Source organism: Marmota marmota, unplaced genomic scaffold (genome assembly GCF_001458135.2).
Source record: "Marmota marmota marmota unplaced genomic scaffold, marMar, whole genome shotgun sequence".
Lineage (NCBI taxonomy): Eukaryota > Metazoa > Chordata > Mammalia > Rodentia > Sciuridae > Marmota > Marmota marmota.
In genome coordinates, this window is record NW_026000153.1 from 9,031,768 (window position 1) to 9,057,387 (window position 25,620).

The 25,620-nt window shown below is 40.1% G+C and overlaps 1 protein-coding gene and 1 pseudogene across 4 annotated transcripts; one reads left to right on the top strand and one right to left on the bottom strand.

Moving 5' to 3' along the window:
- The first annotated feature begins 335 nt into the window (after positions 1-335).
- On the top strand, positions 336-2,695 carry LOC107146160 (annotated as a pseudogene).
- A 1,096-nt stretch (positions 2,696-3,791) lies between these two features.
- Rp9 (RP9 pre-mRNA splicing factor) lies at positions 3,792-25,614 on the bottom strand. Of its 4 annotated transcripts, none has more exons than XR_007341693.1 (7): positions 21,831-21,970; positions 16,186-16,216; positions 14,082-14,211; positions 11,044-11,135; positions 7,604-7,665; positions 6,145-6,469; positions 3,792-3,864 (listed from the first exon to the last, which is right to left on the bottom strand). XR_007341693.1 is itself a non-coding variant. In XM_015490209.2 (6 exons), the coding sequence occupies exons 1-6, from the start codon at positions 21,839-21,841 to the stop codon at positions 6,271-6,273; spliced, it is 525 nt and encodes a 174-aa protein (XP_015345695.1). In that variant the 5' UTR covers positions 21,842-21,970; the 3' UTR covers positions 5,881-6,270. The 4 variants fall into 4 exon arrangements, 2 of the variants coding, with proteins under 2 accessions (XP_015345695.1, XP_048642407.1); XR_007341694.1 differs by having other exon boundaries at positions 3,792-4,725; XM_015490209.2 differs by lacking the exon at positions 3,792-3,864 and having other exon boundaries at positions 5,881-6,469.
- Between the last annotated feature and the right edge of the window lie 6 nt (positions 25,615-25,620).

A 25,620-nucleotide genomic window follows, 5' to 3' on the forward strand; every position in this document is an offset into this window, starting at 1 on the left:
TCTTAATAATCTAATTTTGAATAAAAATTTAACATTTCTTTACCTTGGCTTCTTCCCTTGTAAAAACAGCTGAACATGGGGCCGGTGTATAGTTCAATGCAAACTAACTTGTGAAAAGATATTAGATGTAGAGGTTAAAAGGGGGTCTACAGGCTCCACTGATCAAGTCATTGTCCAAATATGAGGTTGGGGAGTGGCTGGGTTGGCCTTTTCTGCCCATTCCCCCCTCCCCCTCAGCGCTGCTCTGGGACCTCATCTGCCCTGACGAGATACTCTCCAATATTTACAAGATCTGGGAGATCTCAGACAGGCTCTGCCTGGAGATGGAGGGCAAGATGGTCAGTAAAAGAAAGGGTAACATTGATGACTTGCTTATTTGGCCTCTTCCGAAGGACCCAAGGGCGAAGGTACCAAAAGCACAGTAATCACAGGTGTTGATATTGTCATGAACTACCACTTGCAGGAAACCAGCTTCACAAAAGAAGAATACAAGAAGTACATCAAAGATTACATGAAGTCAATCAAAGACAAACTTGAAGAACAGAGACCAGAGAGAGTAAAACTTTTTATGATAGGGGCTGCAGAACAAATCAAGTACATTTATTTCAAAAACTAATTTCAAAAACTACCAATTCTTCATTGGTGAAAACATGAATCCAGATGGCCTGGTCTCTCCTGGACTACCGTGAGGATGGTGTGACCCCATATATGATTTTCTTTAAGGATAGTTTAGAAATGGAAAAATGTGGGGCTGTGATTGTGGCTCAGTGGTAGATCACTTGCCTAGTATCTGTGAGGCACTGGGTTCAATCCTCCACACTACATAAAAATAATTAAGGTATTCTGTCCGTTTACAACTAAAAAAAGAAAGAAAAGAAATGGAAAAAGGTTAACAAATTTGGCAGCTGCTTTGGATCTATCATCTGTCATCATAACTAACTGCTGCTTGTCATCCACACAACACCAAGACTTAAGAAACCATCTTGGGCACATTTGTTTTGACAGGGATTTATTTGGAGTGGAGGCATTGTTTTTTTAAGAATGTCATGTAGGTTTGCCTAAAACTAAAGTGCATTTAAACTCACTTGAGAGAAGTTCTCTTAGTTTAATACATGTTTAAATTAAATCCAACCTGTAGTGTTCCTGGAGAAAGTTAGAGCCTTATTGTAGGCCACCATTAGAAAGCTGACTGTCTTCAGATAACTCCTGCAGTGAGAACTACTTCTGCAACTGGAATAATAAAAAACAAGAATATAAAAAACAAGTTTTAATTCTAACTTATAATAAAGGGAAAAAAGCAGTGCCAACATTTTAAGTATGGAACCTTGTACATTTCATCACCTACAACAGAAATAGTTCACTCTGGAAAAGATTACCAAAAGAATAAAAAGAGACTAACTCAGTTGTGTGTGTGGGGGAGTCATTGTCCATTCTTTGTTGAGTCTTAGGAAAATCTAGGAAGGAACTGGTAAGCAGTAGTTAACAATGACCTGGAAGTAATTCTTTTTTACCAGTAGATGCTCATTCTGGTGCTTTCTGGGTGAATATTGGTACTGGCTACAAGAGTTATAAAAGAAGTAATATATTCTAACTATGGCTTGGTGATAGAGCACTAGCCTAGCACATGCGAGGCCCTGGGTTCAATCCTCAGCACTACGTAAAAATAAACAAATAAAATAAAGGTATTATATCCAACTACAACTGAAAAATAAATTTTAAAAAAAGAAATAGAAGTTTGTATTTTCCATATTTATTGGAGTTGCCACAATCTCTATTGTCTACACTTAACCTGAGGCCTATATTCCCTAACTTTTATCATACAACACAATTTTGGCTGTATAATGGATTTGGAAAAAGAAAGCAAACAGGAACACTGGGGGCAGTGGTGCACACCTGTTATCCCAGTGGTAAGTAGGCTGAAACCAGAGGATTGGGAGTTCAAAGCCAGCCTCAGCGACAGCAAGGCACTAAGCAACTCAGTGAGATCCTGTCTCTAAATAACATAAAAAATAAGGCTGGGGATGTGGCTCAGTGGTCGAGTGCTCCTGAGTTCAATCCCTGGTATCTGAAAAAAGAAAGCAAACAAAGAGACTCAAACTGGTCCTGAGCAGGCTAGAAACATGTGCACCAATCAATACACCCATGTACGAGCCATCAGCCATGACAAAGGCAATATGACCAGTATCCCTTCTGCTGTTGACACAGACATCAAAAACATTCTTGGAAAAAGCAATGGTGCTTTATCATCTGTGGCTCCAGAGAGGTAGCTACATGGTGTGAGACCTTCTGATAACACTCTGAATGCAAACACACCTCTCAGAAGCTCTGCTGCCTCAAGAAAAAGGAAGAGTAGAAAGGGGCAGTGGATCTCTCGCAGTCACATTCTGAAGGGCTTTTAAAGAAAGCATCTGTTTGTATGACCTGCCTGGCCTATGATGAAAGTACACCAGAGAAAGTGGCCCAGTCCAATGTCATTTCCCAGCATTCTTATGAGAGTCAGGGTGTGTTCTGCCACCTTTCTGAGGGTGGGGACATCACAAATACAGATGAGCAAAGAAGTGTGAGGCTATGGGAACAGCACCTGGGAATTGAAGAAGAGGAAGTTGAAGAAGTCAGGTACTGGTGTGGAGATGACCTTAGGTCAAAAAAAGAATGGATGTGGGACTGCTCCCCAAATCCTGCCAACTACCAATAAAGTCAGAGATGAGCTTCAGTTGGCTAAAGCCAAATAATGTAAAGAGGAAAGGGTGTAAGCCTATAGCAGTAAGCCAGCTCCAACAGACAAGTTAAAACAGTGAAGAGAACCATTTCCCCCCGCTCACCCAGAAGTGCAAGAAAGTTGATGCAGTGATCCAACTGGATGTTAGGATGACTGAGAAGCAACATCTCACAGTACAAGTGCTCATCCTGATCTGGAGTCTGAAGTAGATGAGGAGGCTGAAATAAACAAGGAAGCTTATGAAAACAAACAGCCACATGAACATGACTCCGATGTTGAAGTACAAGATATATTTGAACTGCCATACTAGGAGAGATGTATCACTGTGGCCCTTCTCTGAGATCTGATCATTCAGATCTTTACATCTTCAAGAGGATTAACACTAAAACTGATGGAGGGATCCGATGTGATATGAGCTGAACCAAGGAACTGCATCTAATAGGACCTGAGCTTCCTGTTTGTGATTTGGAGCCTGAGGTAGACGTGGAGCTATGTAACTAGGAGAATGACATCAAAGTGCACGATAAGCTCAATGTCTTTGTGGGGAAATGAGATTCCTTATGCCTGCCCTGCCGTTACATTTTCCATTTTCTGACCTCCTCAAGATAGCTGATGCCCAAGTCAATGAAGCAATCCAGTGTGATCTGAGCTGCACTGAGAAAGAAGATCTAATAGGGCATGTGCCTCCTGGTTCTGATATGGGCCTCAATGTAGTCAGAGAATGATGTAGACAAGCAAGAAATAATCATGAATGACATTACCTTCCCAAAGCAGAGTTTGCAACGTTTTCTATTGCTCTGTGAAAAATTACTAAAAAGGCTTCACACAACCATTTATTATCAGCAACTCCATGTCAGATGGGGCAGGCTCAGCTGCATTCTCTGCTTAGCTCTGCAGTGAACCAAAACCAAATTGCCAGTGGTATTGGGCTCTTACCTGAGGCTCTGGGGAACAATATGCATCCATGTCACTGAGGAAGCAGAATTCAGTTCTTGTTGCTTTCAGCTGAAGGCATTTCCTTGCTCAGGACCTGCTATTAGGGTCTGCAACAGTCTCATCTTGTGGCCCTTTGTCTTTATCTTTAAAAGCCAGTGATGGCACATGACATCTTTCATAGGCTTGGAATCTCTTCTCTTGGTTACCAGCTAGAGGAAATTCTGGAGTTTTAAAGGGCTCTTTTGGTTTAATTAAGAACACTCGAATGACCTCATTCTCCCTGTTTCAAATGACCTCATTCTCCCTGTTTCAAATGACCTCATTCTCCCTGAACTGTAACAACCTAATCATAAGAGTGAAATCCATTTTTTTAATACTGCTGAAGATGAAGGGGAACCCTCATGGGGTCATCTTAAAATTCTGCATACCACAATGATGACAAAGTCATCGTGGCTAAGGTTGGTCTGAGGGCTGATAATGCCTCCTGGAGAGGAATGGAAAATGCAGTTCCTGGAGATGTGAGCAGCAAGATTTGAATAGGCAACTAGCAAACTTTGCTGGTCTGCTTTATGTGTTCAGTTTTCAGTTGAGTTGGAGGTAATTAACTGATAGGGGTAATAATATGTTTGGTATTATTATTAGTAGTATTTTGTGTGTGTGTGTGTGTGTGTGTGTGTGTGTGGTGCTAGAGATTGAACCCAGAGTTCAATCATACCATACATATTAGTCAAGTATTCCACTACTGAACTTCATGTCCAGTCCTGTGTGATTTTTACCTGGTGATTTGGAATAGGAGCTAAGGAAGGATGAAGGCAAGGCTGACTCGGTTAGCCTTCTAGTTTTCAGACATAACATCCCACAGGCTGGGAGTGTAGCTCAGTGACAGAGTATTTGACTAGCACACCCAAGGACCTAGGTTCAATTCCCAGCAAGGTAAACAAACAAGCAGGTCCTCAATATTCCAGTCTGGACTCTTGTGATTTAAGGGAGTATTCCAAGACCAAGACTGGCAGTATTCCAAGGCTCTGGGCTTGGACTCTCTGCTTTCTGCAGAGGGGATAATCCAGTTCCTAGGAAAAGAGGCAGGAAAAGGAAGTGTGAGTTTCTAGGACCCCAGCTGAGGGCTGAAAGCAGCAGTATGTGCTTGATGTAGACTGACACTCTTGTCTTTCAGCAGGCTGCACTTTGACTCAGTGAAGAACCGAATTTTTCTTTTAGTTTCAGGTGCCACCTGACCTCTGCTGTTAACCAGTTTAAGTTACAAGAGCACAGCTGCTCAGACAATAGGAGGAGGAAGCAAGTGAGGGGTGTATGCCAGGATGTGGCATCCCTACATTCTTAAATCTTTTCTGAGTCAAGACCCTGAAAATCTCAGTGGCACAAGGTCCAGACAAGTTAAAAACAAGTCAGTCAAGGACAATGGAACACACCTATAATCCCAGCTCTCAGGAGGCTGAGACAGGATCCCAAGTTCAAGGACAGCCTCAGGAACTTAGTGGGACCCTATCTCAAAAAATTAAAAGGACTGAGGTAGCTCAGTGGTTGAGCATCTGTGAGTATACTAGTACCGCAGTATCTCCCCGCCCCCCCACACAAAGTAACACAAGAGTTTTCATCGTTGTTACACGAACCACTCACCTCAAATCAACAGATCATGTCAGGTGACTATAAGCATTACATTTTATATAGCAGTGAGGCCATATTTGCTCGGTATTAAGATAGTCACTTTCAGGGAGGGGGTTGTGGCTCAGTGGTAGAGCGCTCACCTAGCACATGCGAGGCCCTGGGTTCGATCCTCAGCACCACATAAAAAAATAAATAAATAAAATAAAGGTGTAAAAAAAAAGATAGTTACTTTCATACTGTTAAGTTTAAAAAGTAACAGTACACAGGTGTATTTATGTAAGAAAAAAGTCATATTTGTGATATATACTTCTGAAAGATGTCAATACCAAATTAGTAAGATTGGTAGCCAATGGGGAAGGAACTGGGATAGAAAGGCATTAAGAAGAATTTTCTTGGGGCTGGGGATGTGGCTCAAGCAGTAGCGCGCTCGCCTGGCATGCGCGCGGCCCGGGTTCGATCCTCAGCACCACATACAAACAAAAGATGTTGTGTCCGCCAAAAAATAAATAAATAAATAAATATTAAAAAAAAGAAGAAGAAGAATTTTCTTTTAATTTGGACCACATGCTGATATTATTCATAAATAACTACATTTTTAAAATAAATCATAAGCTTTTATTATACTCAACAACATAGAAGAGTCCAGCCTAAAGCCTGTGGGAAATGAGTCACTCACAAAGGGCAAAAGCTGTGCTAACACCCAAAAGCACCTCCCCAGAGATACCCCACTGTCCTGCCAGGCTGCAGGAGGCCTTTCAAGGGACTCATAGACTCAAGCAAAGAGCAGGGAGGGGTCAATGAATAAGCCTTCCTGGAGGAATTCAGCGCAGTCCAGACCTAGCACCTGAGTGGAGACAGCTCACCATGGCAAGGTGGTAAGAATCCACAGCTGTGAAGCCAGATGTCCTCTGTGACTTGTTACTCCTGGGTCACATCTCCCTCTGTTCTTTGGCCACAGTGTTTGATTTTTGTAGAGAACCTAATTCTTGTCAGTCCGAGTCTGAACTCTCACTTGACTTAGAAGACTTATGCTTCCGTTTTTTCTTCTTTTTCTTTTCCTTCTTCCTTTTCTTATGCTTTTCTTTCTTCTTCTTTTTCTTATGCTTTTCTTTACATTCTGAAGAACTGGAACTGCTCCCATCCTCATCTGAGGTGGAATCCTCCAGTAACTGTTTTAGTTGCTGAATCCTAAACATAAGATTGATCAAAGAAATGTGATTTTTAACTTCAATAGGTTTCTTATATATACATAATTTTATTTTGAGTGCTGGGGATTGAACCCAGTGTCTTACACATGCTAGACAAATGCTCTACCACTGAGCAACATCCCCATCTCTTAGGTAAGCATAATTTAAAAGCAGTATCAAGAGGGGAAGAATCATGATTAATTCACTAAAAACAATACTTATCTTTTCATTGTCTTAAATATTTCTACAGGTTCCAATAGTCCTTAAAATTTTAACTTCTAACTGATGCATACTTAACCTTTCCCCCAATTTCACAGTAATCAACTCCTTGAGAACTAATTCAATGCAACTAATTTGAAAACAAACCCTTTTTTTTTTTTTTTTTAACACTCTCTTTAATTGTGGCTAAGAATACATTTTAACACCTCAGATCCTCAATGACATTGAAGATAAACTAAATGACATGGAATGGTCAATTGCACACTATGTGTAGACACCACAGTGTGGATTGCCAACATCACTTCCAGTTGTGTGACTGTACTGGGCCAAGAGGAGGCTTGCCTGCTGGTTTCCTCTACACTGGCCTTTTCAGCAGTGACTCCTGCAGTTATGGTTTGGATGGGAGAAAAGCTAACATATGAGACAATGCAAGAAGGCTTGGAGGAGAAAAATGATAGGGTTTTAAGAGTTTTAACCCAATCAGTGAATTAATCCTGATAGGAATTAACTGAAGTGGTAGAGTGTGGCTGGAGGAGATGGGAATTGGGGCCTGGTTTTGGGGTATATATTTGTATCTGGCAAGTAGAGTCTCTCTCTCTCTCTGCTTCCTGATCTCATGTAAGCTGTTTCCTTCTGCCACACTCTTCTGCCATGATGTTCAGCCGTCTTCAAGTCCGAGGAACTGAGCCAGCCTTCTATGGACTAAACCTCTGAAACTGAAAGCCTTCTAATAAACCTTTTCTCCTCTAGAATTGTGCTGGTCAGATCCTTTAATCACAGCAGGAAAAAGCTGATTAAAACATCTACCCTCCAGTCACTCAGTTAAAATACCATCCCTCTGTTATCAGAATGGCTGTTTCCAATGCTAATCAATTTAAGACTTAATAGGTTGTTGTTTTCATCAGGATGACCTCACCTCACATCCTTTTCATGTCTTTTATTCTCTCGAATGATGTCATACATGGGATCTTCATGTGCCTTAAGGGTCAGAGAAGATTAAAGTCTGGTTAGGCTTTGTGGACTACTAGTTAAATAAAAATTAAGTCCTGGGCTGGGGTTGTGGTTCAGTAGTAGAGCCCTCGCCTCACATGTGTGAAGCACTGGGTTCCATCCTCAGCACCAGATAAAAATAAATAAAGGTATTGTGTCCATCTACAACTAAAAAAATATTTTTAAAATATTTTTTAATTTTTTAATTATGTAATTGAAACCAATTTTAAAAAATTGTTTGATATAGCTTTGTTTAACATGTTCTAATCCATTTTTTTACTAGAACACAGTATTTACTTTTAAATTTAGTTTTTGAATATGTTGTATACTCACATGATTCAAAAACCAGAAAACACAATAGATTATATAATAAAAAGCCTCTTACTAAGACTCATACCCCATCTACCAAGACATCACCTTTACAATTTGTCTTGGTTTGTATGTGAAGCTAAAAGTAGTGTCATGTACTTATTTTCCCAGCTACTCAAGGCTGAGGCTGTTCTAGTTTTTTTTTTGTTTTGTTTTGTTTTGGTACTGGGAATTGAACCCAGGGGCACTTAACCATTGAGCTGTGTCCCCAGCCCTTTTTTCTGTATTTTGTTTTGAGACAGGGTCTGAGTTGTTTAGGGACTCGCTAAGTTGCTGAGACTGGCTTTGAACTTGAGCTCCTACTGTTTCAGCCTCCTGAGCTGCTGGGATTACAGGTGTGTGTCACTGTGCTCAGCTGTACTATCACACCAGGTGCAGTAGCACAGGCCTGTAATCCCAGAGACTCAGGAAGATTACCAGTTCAAGGTCAGCCTCAGGAACTTAGCAAGAACATATCTCTAAATAAAAAGTAGAGAAGACTAGGGATGTAGCTCAGTCATAAAGCATTCCTGGGTTCAATCCCCAGTACAAAAACAAAAAAACAAAAAACAGTCAGATCATTGTAAATTCATTAAGGCTACAAGAAGAATTTCTCTGTTAGAAAAATATAGGAAATAACTAAATATTATCCATATTATCCATCAGGAAATAACTCCATAAACAGTGGCATGGTCTTTGTAATAATAAAACAGTACTCAAATTGAGAAATATTGAGGTGATTCTCTTTGGTCTACATGGATAGATGACTAAGAGATAATATTAGGTGAAATAAATGAGTTACAAAATGATTGTAATAATAATGTTAAAAATGTGTAATTTAGGGGCTGGGGAAACAGCTCAGTTGGTAGAGTGCTTGCCTTGCATACACAAGGCCATGGATTCAATCTCCAGCACTATTTAAAAAAAAAAAGAAGTGTAATTTGTAAGTTAAAAATGCTGGGCATACTGGCACATGCCTGTAATCTCAACATTTTAGGAGGCTAAGGAAGTAGGATGTCATGTGGGAGGCCAGCCTAGGCAACTTAGCTAGACCCTGTATCAAAATAAAATGAAAAAAAAAAAAAAAGGACTGGTAGAGTGCTTGCATAAGAGTCATGAGGCCCTGTGTTCAATATCCATGCAGCAAAATAAATAAGTACATACATACATAAGTAACATAAAAATGCATGTTACATATCACCAAGGAAGTCTGAAAATACATGCGTCAAACTATTTGCTGCAGACCTCCTTTGGAAAGAGAGACTAGATTGGACCTGGTGGTAAAAATCCTACTGTAAGGTTCCCGTTTTCTTTAAAGGCAATATATTCTTTTAAGGCAAATATATTCTTATATAGATAATTTAAATCAGCTTCAAGTACTTAAATATACTTTATTTTTTCACCTTTTTTGGGGGGCGGGTACTAGAGATCAAACCTCTGAGCTACATCCTCCGCACTTTTCAAAAATATATATATATTTATTTTTTAGTTGTAGTTGAACACAACATCTCTATTTCGTTTATTTATTTTTATATGGTGCTGAGGATCGAACCCAGGGCCCTGTCCGTGTGAGGCAAAGTCTCTACTGCTGAGCCACATCTGTTGACCCCATTTTGATATATGCTGATAACCCCAGTACATTCACCACTTGGCAGAAGCAGTTACTGAACAATGAGTTATCACCTCTAGAAGGTGATTCTGTTAAAATAAAGCAAGGAAATAATAGATCTAGTGAGGAAATATACACACACTTCTAGCTTAATTAAAAGATATCTTTAAACAAAAACTGGGAAATGAAGTCCCTCATTTTTACATGATTTTTTTTTTTTTTTTAATGGTAAGAGGAATTGAACCCAGGGGTGTTCTACCACTGAGCTATATATTCCCAGCCCTTTGTATTTTTTTGTTTAGAGATAGGATCTCACTAAGTTGCTGAGACTGGCCTCAAACATACAATCCTCCTGCCTCAACCTCCAGATTCACTGGAATTACAGGGTTATACCACTATATCTGGCTAAAATTCGATTTTTTTGTGTGTGTGTGTGGTGCTGGGATTGAACCCAGGGCCTTCTGCATGCAAGGCAAGCACTCTACAACTGAGCTATATTCCCAGCCCTAAAACTTACCTTTTATATAACTAAAAATGGGGGGTTTGAATAGATAATGACTACTTAATTAAAAGAATTATGGTGGCACACCCCTGTAATTTCAGTGACTCGAGAATTTGAAGAAGGAGCATCACAAGTTCAAAGCCAGCCTCAGCAACTTAGTGAAACCCTGTCTCAAAATAAAAAGGGCTGGGGATGTGGCTCAGTGGTTAAGTGCCCTAGGTTCAATCCCCTGTACCAAAAAAACAACTTTCTGCATAAAACAAAACCAAACTTTACTGCAGGAAAGTTATAGGCAAGCACAAGTATGTCCTTCACACAGGAATGATTTATGAGCGACACATTCTGATGTANCAAAAAAAAAAAAAAAAAAAAGAAAAGAAAAAGAATTAGGTGTTATTTGCTTATTTTTGGAGGGTGGGGCACGGCAGGGAGTGGACCCAGTGGCAACTTAACCACTGAGCCACATCCTCAGCCCTTTTTTATGTTTTATTTTGAGACAGGGTCTTGCTAAATTGCTGAGGTTGACTTTGAACTTCTGATCCTCCTGCCTCAGTCTCCCGAGTCACTGGGATTACAGGTGTGCATTATCAAACTTGGCAGCAAACAACATTTTAAAATAGTTGTTTGTTCTTTTTTGTTTAAGAACTGAATCTGGGGCTAGGGGTAGAGCACAGTGGTGAGGCAAATGCCTACTATGCACCAGGCCCTGGGTTCGATCTCCTGCACCCACCCTCTCAAAAAAGAACTAATCTGTCACACAAATGCAATTTAACATAGAACTTAATATGAAATGCTCTGGAAAAAATGTTTCTGGGGAATGTATTTTATATGAATATTCATTTCACTGGTGACTACCTGGCTCATTGATAGTGTGATAAATGTGAATTGATACTGGGGTTTTACTTACTACTCTGAACTGTTCTAACTTCTGGTTGCCTTTGATAAAAAAAGGGCATTCTTTGTCACCCGTTCGGTGACCATACCGTTTGCATCGCCAACCTAAAAGAGAAAAAGGGAAATATTTCTGTAAGATAACAGCTCCACCTCATCCAGATTAAATTAAAGTTTTTCTTAATTAGACTCCCATTCTAAAAGCAAAGGTAGTCAGTAAACTATGAATGGAAGATCAGAGAAAACAGAGGTAAACTAATTGCTTTCACAGACATCCTTAAATCTTAATAATAAGCTTTAGAAATAAATATTCCATCATCAAGTATTTACAAAGCAATCCAATGCAAAAGTACCATAAAAGGAAAATTTATTTTTATATACTTCACTCTATTTTTTAGAGCAAATCTTTTCCATTCATCATTCATCAAGTGGCTCTGATTCATTCTTTCTTATTTAATTATTTATTTATACGTACCAGGGATTAAATCCAGGGGTATTTAACCACTGAGACACATTCCCACCCCTTTTAATTTTGAGACAGGGTCTTGTTAAGTTGCTTAGGGCTTTGCTAAATTACTGAGCCTGGTCTTGAACTTGTGATCCTCCTGCCTCAGCCCCCAAATCCCTGGAATTACAGGTGTGTGCCTTCATGTCCAGCTGATTCTTATTTATAAATCACAGTTCTCTTAAAAAATGTTAATGCCATTACAACCCTAGTGTGACTTTCCCTGCAGAACAGGGAAACTGTCCCATTTAAAGAGGCCCTTTATTAAAGGTAGCAAAACATAAGGAGGAGTCATAAGGCAATATATAACATGTGTCAAGGCAACACAGGAAAACACATCTTCAAGGAATTTCAATGATCATGAACTTGACATCATGTATTGAGATCTAAAGGGAAGATGAAATGGTGAGTAAAGCAGGAATGGAGAGACTTCTCTGACCTGTTTTATCTTCTCAGATCCATCTGGATATGAGGCAAATCATGAAACTGTATGGGAATAGTGACATAAGTCAGAGTCTGTGCTTGGGTATCAACCAAGGAAGTCAGGAAGCAGGAAAGGAGATCATGGGTGAGATTAGCCAATTTCCCTTCAAGCTGGCAACTATGGAAAATAGTCAAAGAGGAAGAGATTTCCCTTTTATTTTTATTTGAGGGTTGGATTCAGGAAAACATTAAAAAGAATCAATTTTGGGAGCTCATCATGGATGGCCTCTGAACTGTCCCTGTGTCTATCTACCCCATCCTTTGATGTATGGAAAGGACTAACTTCATTTAAGCCAATTGCCTTCTGTATAGTAAAACTGAGGTGAGGGGCTGTGAAATGCCATGGATCTAGGTTAACATGTAGATGTCTACCATTTTAATTCAAAATTCTCTTAGAATTAAAGGAATCCTTGAAATACCAAGTGTGATTCACAGCAAACTTGACAACACAAGGAGACTGTTAGTAATGCAGACTATCCTCCCCTCAAAAATACTAATAAATAATTTGAATTTTACAAGATTAATTGCTTTCTAGGCACAGTGGTGCTTGCCTGAAATCCCAGTGACTCGTGAGACTGGGAATATAGCTTAGTGGTAAAACACCCCTACATTCAATCCACAGTAACAACAACAACAACAACAACAACAACAAAAAAAAAGGATTGTTGATTTGCAGACAAATCAAAGGGTGAGAAAACTTTAGAGTTAACACCAGAATCAGTGAATATAATGAAAGTGTGTACATGTATGTGCTTGTGTGCGCGCGTGCACCTTTTTTCCCATCTGGGATGAATCTAAGTTTTGTGAGACCTGAACCTTGTATCACTGTGAGGAGGAAGGGGGGGATTAGAAGGGCTATTTAGGAAACAAATGCAAAAATATCTTCCCTTGGAAAATTATACAACATCATATAACCACACAAACATATTAAAGAAGTCCCGATAGGCCTTTTAAAAAAAATGTCAGGGCAACTAAAGCTTATGCTTCATTAACTTCTCAATTAAAAAAATATAAGTGAAATACAACTAACCCACCTCATTACACAGAGAAGTGGTATTTAAGCTTTTTAAAGAAAAGCTATAGGGGCTGGGTTTGTGGCTCAGTGGTAGAATGCTCTCCTAGCATGTTCAAGGCACTGGATTTGATCCTCAGCACCACATAAAAATAAATAAATAAAATAAAGGTATTGTGTCCAACTAAACTAAAAAAATATATATTAAGAAAATAAATTGGGCTGGGGATGTGGCTCAAGTGGCAGCAAGCTTGCCTGGCATGCGTGCAGCCCGGGTTTGATCCTCCGCACCACATACAAACAAAGATGTTGTGTCTGCCGAAAACTAAAAAATATTAAAAATTCTCTCTCTCTCTCTCTCTCTCTCTTTAAAAAAAATTTTAATTAATTAATTTAATTAAATTTTAAAAAAAAGCTATAAACTTCTGGGTGATGACAAATACTCATCTGCTTTCTTCCCCTTCCTGAGATTCCACAAACATGACAACTAAGGAAATTTGTTTACACGATAATGTACCAGGAGGTCTCTCAAGCATGTCCAAGTGTATAAATCTGTTCCTTCTTAAAAGTAATGAAAATATAGTTACAAATTGGACCACAACAATTTTATAAACTCTGTAAGTTAATCAAAGGCTTGCCCCAATCAGATAAACATCATTTTAAGGAAACTACAGAACCACAGTGAGAATAATAGATTTCTAGTATTTGAAGTGGGCCTACTCCCAGTGTTCATTCTTTTCTAGTTTTGTAAAAATCAGCAACAATGCCAACATCCAGGGATCAGATTGGTTTTGTGCCCCTCAAAAGACTATTACCGAGATCACTGTCACTATTTGAACTGTCTCACAGTTGCCTGGGAAGGGAACATCTATACACAGTATTGTTATTTGGTCATGTCTTTCACTTTATAGGAAAAGCCTGATCCCCAGATCTTTGTTGAAAATAATCACTTGCAGTTGTTTAACATTACAGCCTAAGGCTGTTGCACACTTTGTACACTGTAGTATGTAACTTGCATATTATGAGAGTGTTATTTAAACTCTTCTACACTCACACTGCATAACTTTGACTTCTTTCCCCAGTGGCATCCAAAGTCCTTTAGTTGGCGCATGAGCCAGAAATTCTCTGGCATGTTCATTGCCTGGTACATCAGGAATACAGTCTTCTGGCTTAGTCTCATCTTCCTAAATGAAGGAAACAATGTGTAAACAACATGGCAACAAAGCATTAGAAGTTTGTCCCTCCTTCCTAGCAACCCAATATTGCCTTGCTTTCTCTTCTGCAGTTGGTCCCAATGTCATCTTCAATCATCCCCATGAACAAGAGAGAAAGACAAATTATACCTGATAGATGGGACAGATGAGACTGGACACTGAGGAATTAGCAGGAAGCAGGTTTATTGGCTGCAGCCAGATTCAAAAGGGGGGCTTTCGCCATAGTCCATCAATCCCTCTGAACCCAGAGTTCAGAAAATTTTAGAACTTTATACCCAGTGTGTAGGGGGACAGGCTCAGAGGCTCATAATCTGCAGAATTCCATATAACAATAGTTTTTTTTTTTTTCTGGGCAACCAATTCAGGTCAAGGACACTCTGAAAATCAGTGCCTGGGAAAGGGAGAGTTTCCCTCCCCATTTCTTGTCAGCTGGCTTCCCAGCCAAAGCAAACGCCTCTGTGAAGGCCTTGGGTTAGTCTTACTTATCAACTCTGCTTCTGCAAGTATACCCCCCACCTGAAAATTAAAAAAAAAAAAAATTTTTTCTTTTTAGTTGTAGATGGACACAATACCTTTATTTTGTTTGTTTTTATTTTTATGAGTTGCCGGGGATCAAACTCAGTGCCTCATGCTTGCTAGGTAAGTGCTCTACCACTGAGCCACAGTCCCGGCCCCCTGAAAATCCTTTTGCATAAGTTCTGTTGACAGTCTAAGAACAATTATGGTGAGGGTCTCTGGAGAAGCTTAAGTAAGATTTTTCTGTGGAGGAGAGGTTGCCATTACAGTAGGAGAAACAGGAAATCAATGTAGGAGAAGAACTACACCAAAAAAACAACTTTCTGCATAAAACAAAACCAAACTTTACTGCAGGAAAGTTATAGGCAAGCACAAGTATGTCCTTCACACAGGAATGATTTATGAGCGACACATTCTGATGTAAATTAGATGCAAAGATCAAAAAAAGGTTTCATTCCCTCAAAATGTGTGGAATCAGACAAGGCATAAAATTGAAGTGGAGGAAGCATGCAGCTCTATGGTAGAGTGCCTAGCATGTATAAGGCCTGGGTTCTAACGCCAGCAGCACCACCACCACCACCACCACCACCACCAAAAAAAAAAAAGTAAACCAGGTTTTCTGTAATAATAGGATAGTATTTTATATTAGAACAGTTCATTATGGCCCAACACAGCAGTGCACATTTGTGATCCCTAATCCCAGCTACCTAAGAGGCTGAGGCAGGAGATTACAAATTCAAAGCCAGCCTGAACAACTTAGCGAGACCAAAATGAAAAATAAAAAGGGCAGTGGATATAGTTCAGTGGTCGAGAGAGTACTCCTGAGTTCAATCTAGTACCCTCCCAACCTAAAAAAAGAAAGTTATCAATCACAAGAGGTCTTTTGGCTTCACCTACTACTCTAGTCTCCCTCATGCAGAGAAACACCCTGACAGGGTGGCCACGGAGCTGGGAGATGGGTCCCTGTTCAGGGAGGCTGGAGTAGATGCGCTCTCAGGTCTCCTGAGAGGCTGCTCTTTGAGCTGAAGATATTCAAGACCCCAGCATGGGGTGTACTGAGGAGCTGGCCAGGTAAGGTAGGCAAGGAAAATGAGGCAGCAGTGCAACCAGTGAGAGAAGGGGAGCTATAGCCCAGGAACAAACACATACGAACAAATGAACACACACACACACACACACACACACACACACACACACCTGCACACACACGTGCTGCGCCTGGCTGGTTCTCTAGGGAAGGTAACACATTTGATGAAATTTCCACAGAGGCGCAAGGCCCCAAATGAGGACCTGTCTGGCATCTGCAGGGAAGAAACAGTTATTTTCATAAAAGGAGATTTAAAACCTATACAGACATTTTTCGTAACAAGTTATTGAGTGTGTTAAGTATGTTTCACAGAATAACCAGAGTAAAAACTTCACACTAACCTTAATAAGCCCAGGAGGAGGTTTTTCATAGCTAAAAAAGAAAAAACAAGAAGCAAAACTTCATTAACCACATTAATAGGAGCATAACACTTCACTGAGCTACAGGTAGCTGCCAGGTCAGAATAAAAGGATATTTGTAGTAAAAACTTAAAATTACATTCTTTCTATATCAGTCAATAAAATATGTTCAGCACTCAAGATCCCATGTAAATAAAGTGATCCTGCAGAGAACTACATCTTAAATTCACTGAAATAATAACATTATCCCACCGTAATGATTTTATTTTGGAAAAAGGGAAAGAGATTGTAGAAAGAAAGTGAAGTAGGAAGACTATGGGGTAGTCTGGTTCCAGAACATAAGGGTGGTTTTGTCACGTTGCCTACCCAGCATAACATCCACTACTCAACAAGGAACGGGCTCTTGGGGGAAAGGCAATCACGTATTCCAGCACAGTTAGGGCCTCTGTCCCAGAGGCCCCTTTGCCCTGGCTTCTACCTACCCCACAACAGAGCCATCAGGAGCAACTTCTCAGCTCTGACAGCCTTCCATTCCTATGCTGACCACCCTGAACTTAGCCTGCAGGACCACTGCTCGGTGCCCCATCCATGGGGTACAGTCAGGACCATCACTGCTATATCAGTCTACTGTGGGGCCTTCTTTCTATTCACCAACAAGCTCTGGGACCACCAGGGCCTGGGCTCCTGGTTCATTTTCACTTTTCACCATTCTGCTGAAACAGCCTGAAAAGGCTGCTAGATTCTATGTTTAGAAAATCAGCACCAGATGCTCGTGTTCATTTTTAAGTAATGACACATAAACACACGCTATCAAACACAGCGTGGGTGTTAGTGTTTAGTCACGAATGCCTAATGGACCAAAAAAATATATAAAAAGGGAAGAAAGAAGGCAAAACTACGGTATGACTCAGGTCTCTTCAATGCCTCCATGTGGAACATTTTACTGAAAGAGGTCTATCAGGGCACTGAGGCTGCCTTAAGAGTATATCTAGACTCTAGATAAAGTTGGAAATGTGGGAGCCCCCAAACTGCTGAACAAGTAATGAAAGCTGGAGTGATGATTTTCTGTTTCCATAACAGAAATATTAAATCTGATCATCAGAAAAACACTAAAAAATGTTAAAAGAATGAACTAGATACTGATAATAGGATAATCATCTCCATAATAGTTTGGTCTACAAAGTAGTACCTGCAAAACAGTGTACTTGGTACAGGAAAAGGGACATTATATATGACTATGTATAGATAGGAGGGACCTTTATTTTTCATTCTATATACATTTACACATGTAGTGAACTTTCCACAGATGTCCCTTGCTGGACTATGACCTTTCTGGCCTATGATTTAGAAAACTTTGTTTCACTTCTGGCTGTGGAGTGGGTATATCAGCTTTTAGACAAGTCTACCCCCATCTTCTCCAAGCCTCATAAAATATGTCTTGGGCTGGGGTTATGGCTCAGTGGTAGAGCACTTGCCTCGGTGCGTGAGGCACTGGGTTCGATTTTCAGCACCACATATAAATAAATGAATAAAACTAAAGGTCCATAAACAACTAAAGAAAAAATTTTTAAATGTCTTATTTTTCTTTAAGTTATTTTGTTAGAGCCTCAGAACAAGCAGAGGGTGCCTGGTGAGGTGGCTCATTCCTGTAATTCCAGCAGATCTGGAGGCTGAGACAGGAGGATCACGAGTTCAAAACCAGCCATGGCAATGGCAAGGCACTAAACAACTCAGTGAGACCCTGTCTCTAAATAAAATACAAAATTGAGCTGGGGATGTGGCTCACTGATTGAAGACCCTGAGTTCATTCCCTGGTACCAAAGAAAGAAAGAAAGAAAGAAAGAAGCAGAGGGTGACCCATAGGCTTTGACCTCGTATCCCAGTGGTAAAGCTGATCTATACACTTAAGAGGTAGAACTGGGACAATTACCCAGACCTCATGACATGTATTTTGTTGTTGTTTTTATTTTCTGATGACAGAATTTTTATTTGCAAAATAAAGTGTTAACAAACAAGAAAATAAATCTGCTACTGTGTACATATGATAAATGAGAGAATGAACAACTGTAACAAAACCATTCCAACAATCTTCTCTGAGCCTGACAGCAGAACTATCAACCTGTTTTCTAGAAATATTCTATTATGAAACCTATCATTTACCCAATTTTCCACTAACTTGACTTTCATGTCAAGTTTTTAAAAAATATCAATAATTAAGTATAAATGAAGTAGATATTGTAATCTAAAAGATATAAATATTTGGGGCTGGGGTTATGGCTCAATAGTAGAACACTCGCCTAGCAAGTGCGAGGTACTGGGTTCGATCCTCAGCACCACATAAAAAATAAATATATAAATAAAATAAAGGCATTGTGTCCAACTACAACTAAAAAAAAAAAAGATATAAATATTCAACATCTGTAAAAATCAAGCAATAACCATATGCTCTATACATATGTCTCACTTTAAATACCAATACACCAATAGGGTAAAAGCAAAAAATGAGGAAAGTAAGCATGAGAAATCTGAAGTAGACCTATTAATATAAAATTTCAAGAAAAAGATATTCAGAGATAAAGGGGGAATATTTCATAACCATAATAGGATAACTTCTTCAAGAAAGTATAACAATCCTAAATGTGTATATACCTAATAACAAAATTTCAAAATACATGCAGTAAAAATTTATAAAACTAGAAAGACAAATCCACAATCATATTTGGAGATTTTAAACCCCCTCACTTTGCTGGAAGACCCTGTCTTGATAGAAGGATTAAAACATTATCAGCCACCTTTACCTATTTGTTATTTATAGAGAACTATACACAAAAATGACAAGTAGAAAATTAATAAGGATAGACTATATTCAAAATAAGCTTCGAAATTTAAAACATTTGAAATCATGCAGACTGTTTCCTGCATGATTTATTACATTAGAAATCAATCACCTTAAAATACATAGAACCCCACCTCCATGTCTCAACTACTTCAAAATTAAATGGCACACTTATAAATATCTCATGGGTCAAAGAAGAAAGCACAAGAAAAGTAAATAAAAAGTGCTTTGAACTATGAGATAATAAAGTTTAAAATATCAGAATCTCTGGAATGAAATAATACTCAGATGAACACTTATAACTTAAAGTACTTGTACCAAAAAAAAGCAAGATAAACAATCAAACTAGTTTCAAACTAGGTAGCAGGAAGGAAAAACTAAGTAGAAGCAGAAATATATGAAATAGAAAAGAAATAATAAAGCTAATAAAGCTAAAAAGTTGATAAAAATCTTAACAAGTCTAATCAAGAAAAAAGAAAAAACACAAAAATTAATATCAATGGAAAGGGAGCTATTAAAACAACTCTATAGATGCTAAAAATATATTAAGGTGATATTACAATTATATGCCAACATGTGATAGCTTACATAACATGCAGACCTCATGACATCTGGAGTTCTGTTAAAATAAATTTGGCTGAAAGCTCCCTCTCTGTACAGAGTAAATTGTAACCTAACTTAATATGTAAACAAACTGCAACATAACTTGAAAGTTTATTCTAAAAACAAGTGGCTGATTCTTAGCCAATCAAAGCATCCAAGATTTCAGCTAATCACAGAGTACAAACTCCCAAAACATGTTCATCTAAGGCTAATGTCAACCTATAACCAATCAAGTGGTTTCTCCTGTCATTTTTTTCCCCATGTATAAATACTGACAGACCACATGAGTGGGTGTAGGTCTTTGAACATTTACTGGTTTGGTGGTGTTATAATTTGAATCTGAAATGTCCTATGAGGCTCATGTGTTGAAGGTTTAGGCACACGGCCAGTCAGAGTGAAGCAGCTGGGTAGTTCCAAAGCTGTTGCCCAGTACCCACATGCCAGCCCCATGTCAAGCCCCACCTGTACAGGACTGATAGTAGATGTGCAGCTGGAATCCAAGAATTATTCTAGTATCATGTTTGTCACTGGTTGAGCACAAAACACACCAGGAAGCTGGGCACTGCGGCACATGCCTATAACACCAGAAATTCGGGAGCTGAGGCAGGAGGGATTGTTAGTTCAAAGCCAGCCTCAGCAAAAGTGAGATACTAGCAACTCAGTGAAACCCTGTCTCTAAGTAAAATACAAAAATAGGGCTGGGGATGTGGCTCAGCTCAGTGATTGAGTGCCCCTGAGTTCAATCCCTGTTACACAAAAACTAAGACAAAACAAAACAAAAAAACCCCACCAGATTCTAATAAGTGTTTTTTTGGAGGGGTGAGGGGCCGGTAAGGTGGGGAGTTGCTTTTTTTTTTTTTGAGACAGGGTCTCACTAAGTTGCCAGGCTGGCCTTGAACTATGCAATCCTTCTGCCTCAGCCTGAAATTACAGGCTTGTGTCACCACACCTGGGTTAGACTCTTCACATTTGCAGCAAATGTCTGATGGGTAGCTAAGAGCAGGATTAAAGAAACAGAAATTGGTAATAAAGGTGTCTTTGTATCAGAAGAGTTGCTCCTAGACAACCTTTATCAACTGGGATACTTTTATGTACATGTCAAGGAACCTTTATTCCCCATGAGACAGGGACTGAACCAGGGACCAGAAGGCTGAGCCCATAAGCTGGAGAACATCAGGCCAGAAGGAAAGGGCTTTCTACAGGCTGTTTCTATGTGCACAAAGAACAACTCTCAGGCTCTAAAAGAGTCATATCGCTTCCTCAAAAGTAAAACATAAACTATTTTTTAGCTTAGATCTGTGCCTTAACCCTCCAAATCTCCAGGGAACCAATCATTTCAATGTTTTAATATTTTCTTCATCATGACTGACTGTCTTATCCACTTTTACTGCTATTATAGAATACCAAAGGCTGGATAATTTTAAGGAAAAGAAACTTCTTTCTTTTCTTTCTTTTTGGCACTGGGGATTGAACCCAGGGGCACTCTGCCACTGAGTTTACATCCCCAGTCCCTTTTTATTTTTAATATTAAGATAGGGTCTCACTAAATTGATGAGGCCAGCCTAGAACTTGGGATCCTCCTGCCTTAGCCTCCTAACTTGCTGGGATTACAGGCATGTGCCACTGTACCTGACAGAAATGTATTTCTTACAGTTCTGGAGGCTGGAAAGTCCAGGACTGAGGGGGCCCACATTTGGAGAGGGCCTTTGTGCTGTATCATCCCATGGTGGAAGGATAAAAGAACATACATGCAATAGAGAGCAAGTGAGGGCCTCCAAACTTTTCTAACTGTCCCACTCCCAAGATAAGGTCATTAACCCATTCATGAAATCAGAGCTCCCATGACCTAATGCTCTTTTAGGCTCCACCTCCCAACACTGTTGCCCTAGGAATTAAATTTCCGCATGTGAGCTTTGGGGGACACATTGATTCTATAACATCCTTATGTACTGACTTTATGAACTCCTTATGTACTTTATGTATTCCTGACTTTAAAGAACTTTTTTTAAAAAATATTTTTTTAGATGTATGGACCTTTTATTTTATTCATTTATTTATATGTGGTGCTGAGAATTGAACCTAGTGCCTCACACATGCTAGGCAAGCCCTCTACCACTGAGCCACAGCCTCAGCCCCTAAAGAACTTTTTGAACAGAGTAAATATCAGAGGTGATTAGGGAGAACGAACCTGTTGTTCATCGCCAATGTGTAGTAGAAAAGAATTTTGCTGCCAGGTGTGGTGGCGTACACCTGTAATCTCAGCGGCTCCAGAGGCAGAGACAGTAGGATCACAAGTTCAAAAACCAGCCTCAGCAATTTAGTGAGGTGCTAAGCAACTCAGTGAGACCCTGTCTCTAATAAAATACAAAATAGGGTAGGGATGTGGTTCAATGGTCAAGTGCCCCTTTGTTCAATCCCTGGTACCCCCCCCCCCAAAAAAAATTTTTGCCAGCTGATGGATGAGAAATGTTATAAATGGCTACAGCAACACAGCCTTCTTTTTGGCTTCATCTGTGGAGCCTTCAAAGGACTGATCAAACCCTCACCATCATTTACCCAGAGCTTTGCTAAGGGGTAAAGGACGACTTAGCCTCTGAAGAATACATAGTAAATAACTAGGTATAAGAATTAGCTGTTTAGGTATAGTACAGTGTTTTTCTATAGCAAATACTTAATAATTTCTAATGGAAAACTGTGTTTCTAATGGAAAACTGTGGTGTATGATAAGCAAGAATAGAAACCTATATAACATGGGAAAATGATACAGTCCATCTGAAGCCACTAACCAGAAATATTAATGCTATGCCTTATGCATAGAAACCTAAAGAGTTTGTGTGCACTGGTGTATGCCTGTAATCCCAGTGACTCAAGAGGCAGGAGGATAGCAAGTTCAAGGGCAGCCTGGCAAAAACGAGACCTTGTCTCATAATAAAAAGGGTTGGGAATGGGCTGGGGTTGTGGCTCAGCGTTACAGCGCTCGCCTAGCATGCGCAAGGTCCTGGGTTCAATCCTCAGCACCACATAAAAATAAATAAATAAATTAAATAAAGTTATTGTGTCCAACTACACATGAGCTTATTGTACATTATGGCTTCTGACTGTGAAAGATCTTTGTTATCTTTGAAGTCAGTTCTTAAAAAAAAAGAGTCCATTATTTTGCATGATTTGTAAAGAAAACTTACTATTAAATTATTTAGAGTCTAGTAAGTTGCTCTTAGGGGAAGATTAAATTTAGATAACAGGAGGTAAATGTATTCTTCCAAGGCAGTATGTGGGGAGAAATCCTTATTTTGCCAGCTATTTTAAAATACTGTTTGTGGGATATGGTTTCTTTTAGAGGGGTCCTCCCTGAAAAACATATTCCATTGCACCCAGTTGTATCTGCAGCTGTTTCCTACAGAGTTGGAAACTGGGTGAAAACAGATGCCTTATAAAACCTGGCAGGTATGAAAAAAAGGCAAAAAAGTAAGATCAAATTTTAGAATGTAGAGTAAGGCTAGAGTGGAGTAGGGAGACCTAAAGAGGAATCATCACAGAGAAAAAGGTCTTGAATTTTATAAAAAAACACTATGAGGGCTGGGGGTGTAGCTCAACTTGCCTAGCACGTGTGAGGCACTGGGTTCGATCCTCAGCACCACATGAAAAAAAAAAAAAAAGAAGAAGGTATTGTGTCCATCTACAACTTAAAAAGATATTTAAAAAACCTCACTATGAGATATCCCATTAAAATGAGGCCTACAAATTACCTTGTTATATTGTATGCATGTATATGTAACAACAAATCCTACCTTTTTTTTTTTTCCCCTGGGGTACTGGGGATTGAACTCAGGGGCACCAGACCACTAAGCCACATCCCCAGCCCTATTCTGTATTTAGAGACAGGGTCTCACTGGGTTGCTTAGGGCCTCGCTAAATTGCTGAGGCTGGCTTTGAACTCACAATTCTCCTGCCTAAGCCTCTCAAGCCCCTGGGATTACAGGTATGTGTCACTGTGCCTGGCTAACAAATTCCATCTTTATGTACAACTACAATGCACCAGTAAAAAAAACTTGGAAATAAAATAACATGGGGCCTGACCAACTTGCTTATCTACTTTCCCTCCCTAAACCCCCTTAAAATTCCAGTAAAACTATAAGTAAGCAGCCACAAAGAAAACATGGGAGGAGAAAAAGGGCAGAGAAGAATTATAAGAAAAAATTGGTAAGACCATGGAAAATGTCTGATTAGCTACTTTGTTACAACATTTGGAAGATGGGAGCTGGGAGGGAGGGGCTGAAGCCTCCAGTGTTATCTTTCTTTACTGCCTCAGGAGATCTAACTGCCCAACCCTTGAAAGAAACTGCAGGCTGAATCCTCTGAGAAAGAACTGGAGAGGCCAAGCTGCATAGGAATACTGGAGATCTGAGAATGGGGCTGAGCACTTGGAAAACCTGTTGAGTCTTAGTGTGAACTCTGCAATGCTCTGCTCCTTCCCCTGTCCCAGAACACTGGCAGCCAGGCACATCTCTGGCATTGAGACATAAGGTTGTTAGTTTAGTCTTTGAAACAAATGGGTCCCAGGAAAAAGCTCTATTTACTGAAATGTGGGGGTTTCCCCATAAGAAGGGGAGATTACAGTTTGGTTTCTCTACAGGGAAACTCACTAGTCATCAGTTTAGGACCTTTGCTTTATTTCTCTCCTTAACAGCCCCCTTCCAAATGGCATTATGGAGCTTCACTCTAAAATATGAGGGAGACCCCAGGATCCCTACATATTAGAATTAAACCTCTACCTGAAAACACTAAAAGAAAATGCAAAGAGCAAGGAATGGTGGTACATGTGTGTAACTGCAGCTACTAGGAAAGCTGAGGCAAGGAGGATCACAAGTTGCAGATCAACTTAGAGCCTGTGCAACTCAGGAAGAACTGTCTCAAAAGAAAAAAGGGTTAAAAGGGCTGGGAATGTAGCCCAGTGGTAGAGTGTTCCTGGGTTCAATTCCCAATGCCACAAGAGAAAAAGAAAGAAAGAAAGAAAAAAAAAAAAAGCAGAGAAGATACAGGCGATAAGGTAGAAGAAAATCATAAAAGGAAAAAAGAAAACTAATGGGTAATCCTTAAAATTCAGTTAGATATAATATTGACAAAATAAGAGAATGTCCACAAAAAGGCAATATTCAAACATTTAGAAGTGGTGGTGTACACCTGTAGTAGAGCTATTGCTGAGCCTAAGGCAGGAGGATTGCTTCGGAGAGCAACATATGAAAATGCTGTCTCAAAAAAGAACTCTCAGCTCCCTGACGCAGCACGTGAGAGCGAAACCAAAGCTTCAGGCTCACAGACAAGTGCTCTAACATTGCGGTACACCCAATCCCGTAGTTTTTTCATTTTTTTTTTTCTCTCCAGGTATTGGGGATAAAATTCTAGGGCGACACTCTACCACTGAACTACACCCCCTTTTGCCTTTATTTTTTATTGTGAGGCAAGGTAAGTTGCTCTGTCTAGTCTGGAACTTGAGATCCTCCAGCCTCAGCCTCCCGGCTTCGCTGGCTCTTTCTTTCTCTAAACTAACATGGCTTTTCCCTTCTCAGAGTGTTTTATGCCCATGTGGCGGAGCCCACTCAAAGAACCTAGAAGGGCAGATTCAGATTCCACTTGACTCTCCTCTGCCGCCCGCGCTCTCCAGGTCATCTGGACTCCTGGAGGCCTCTGGAGTCTGGACCCGGCCCGGACTCGAAGGACTGCGGAGGCGCCACCCTCGCCGACCCCGCCGCCAGCCTCGGGACGCTCAAGGCCAGCTCTTGGGCGAGTCTTCAGGTCTCCAGTCTCCTCCCCGTAGCACAGCGACATGCCCCGGGCTCCTCTTCCCTCTTAACGGCCGAGGATGAAGGGTCGGGGGTCGCCCCTTCGCGGTGGGCCATCAAAGGGAAACGAGGAACCACAGGCCCCAAAGTGCCTGGCGGGGCGTGTTCGTCACTCAGTCCACCACGCCGCCCGCGTCC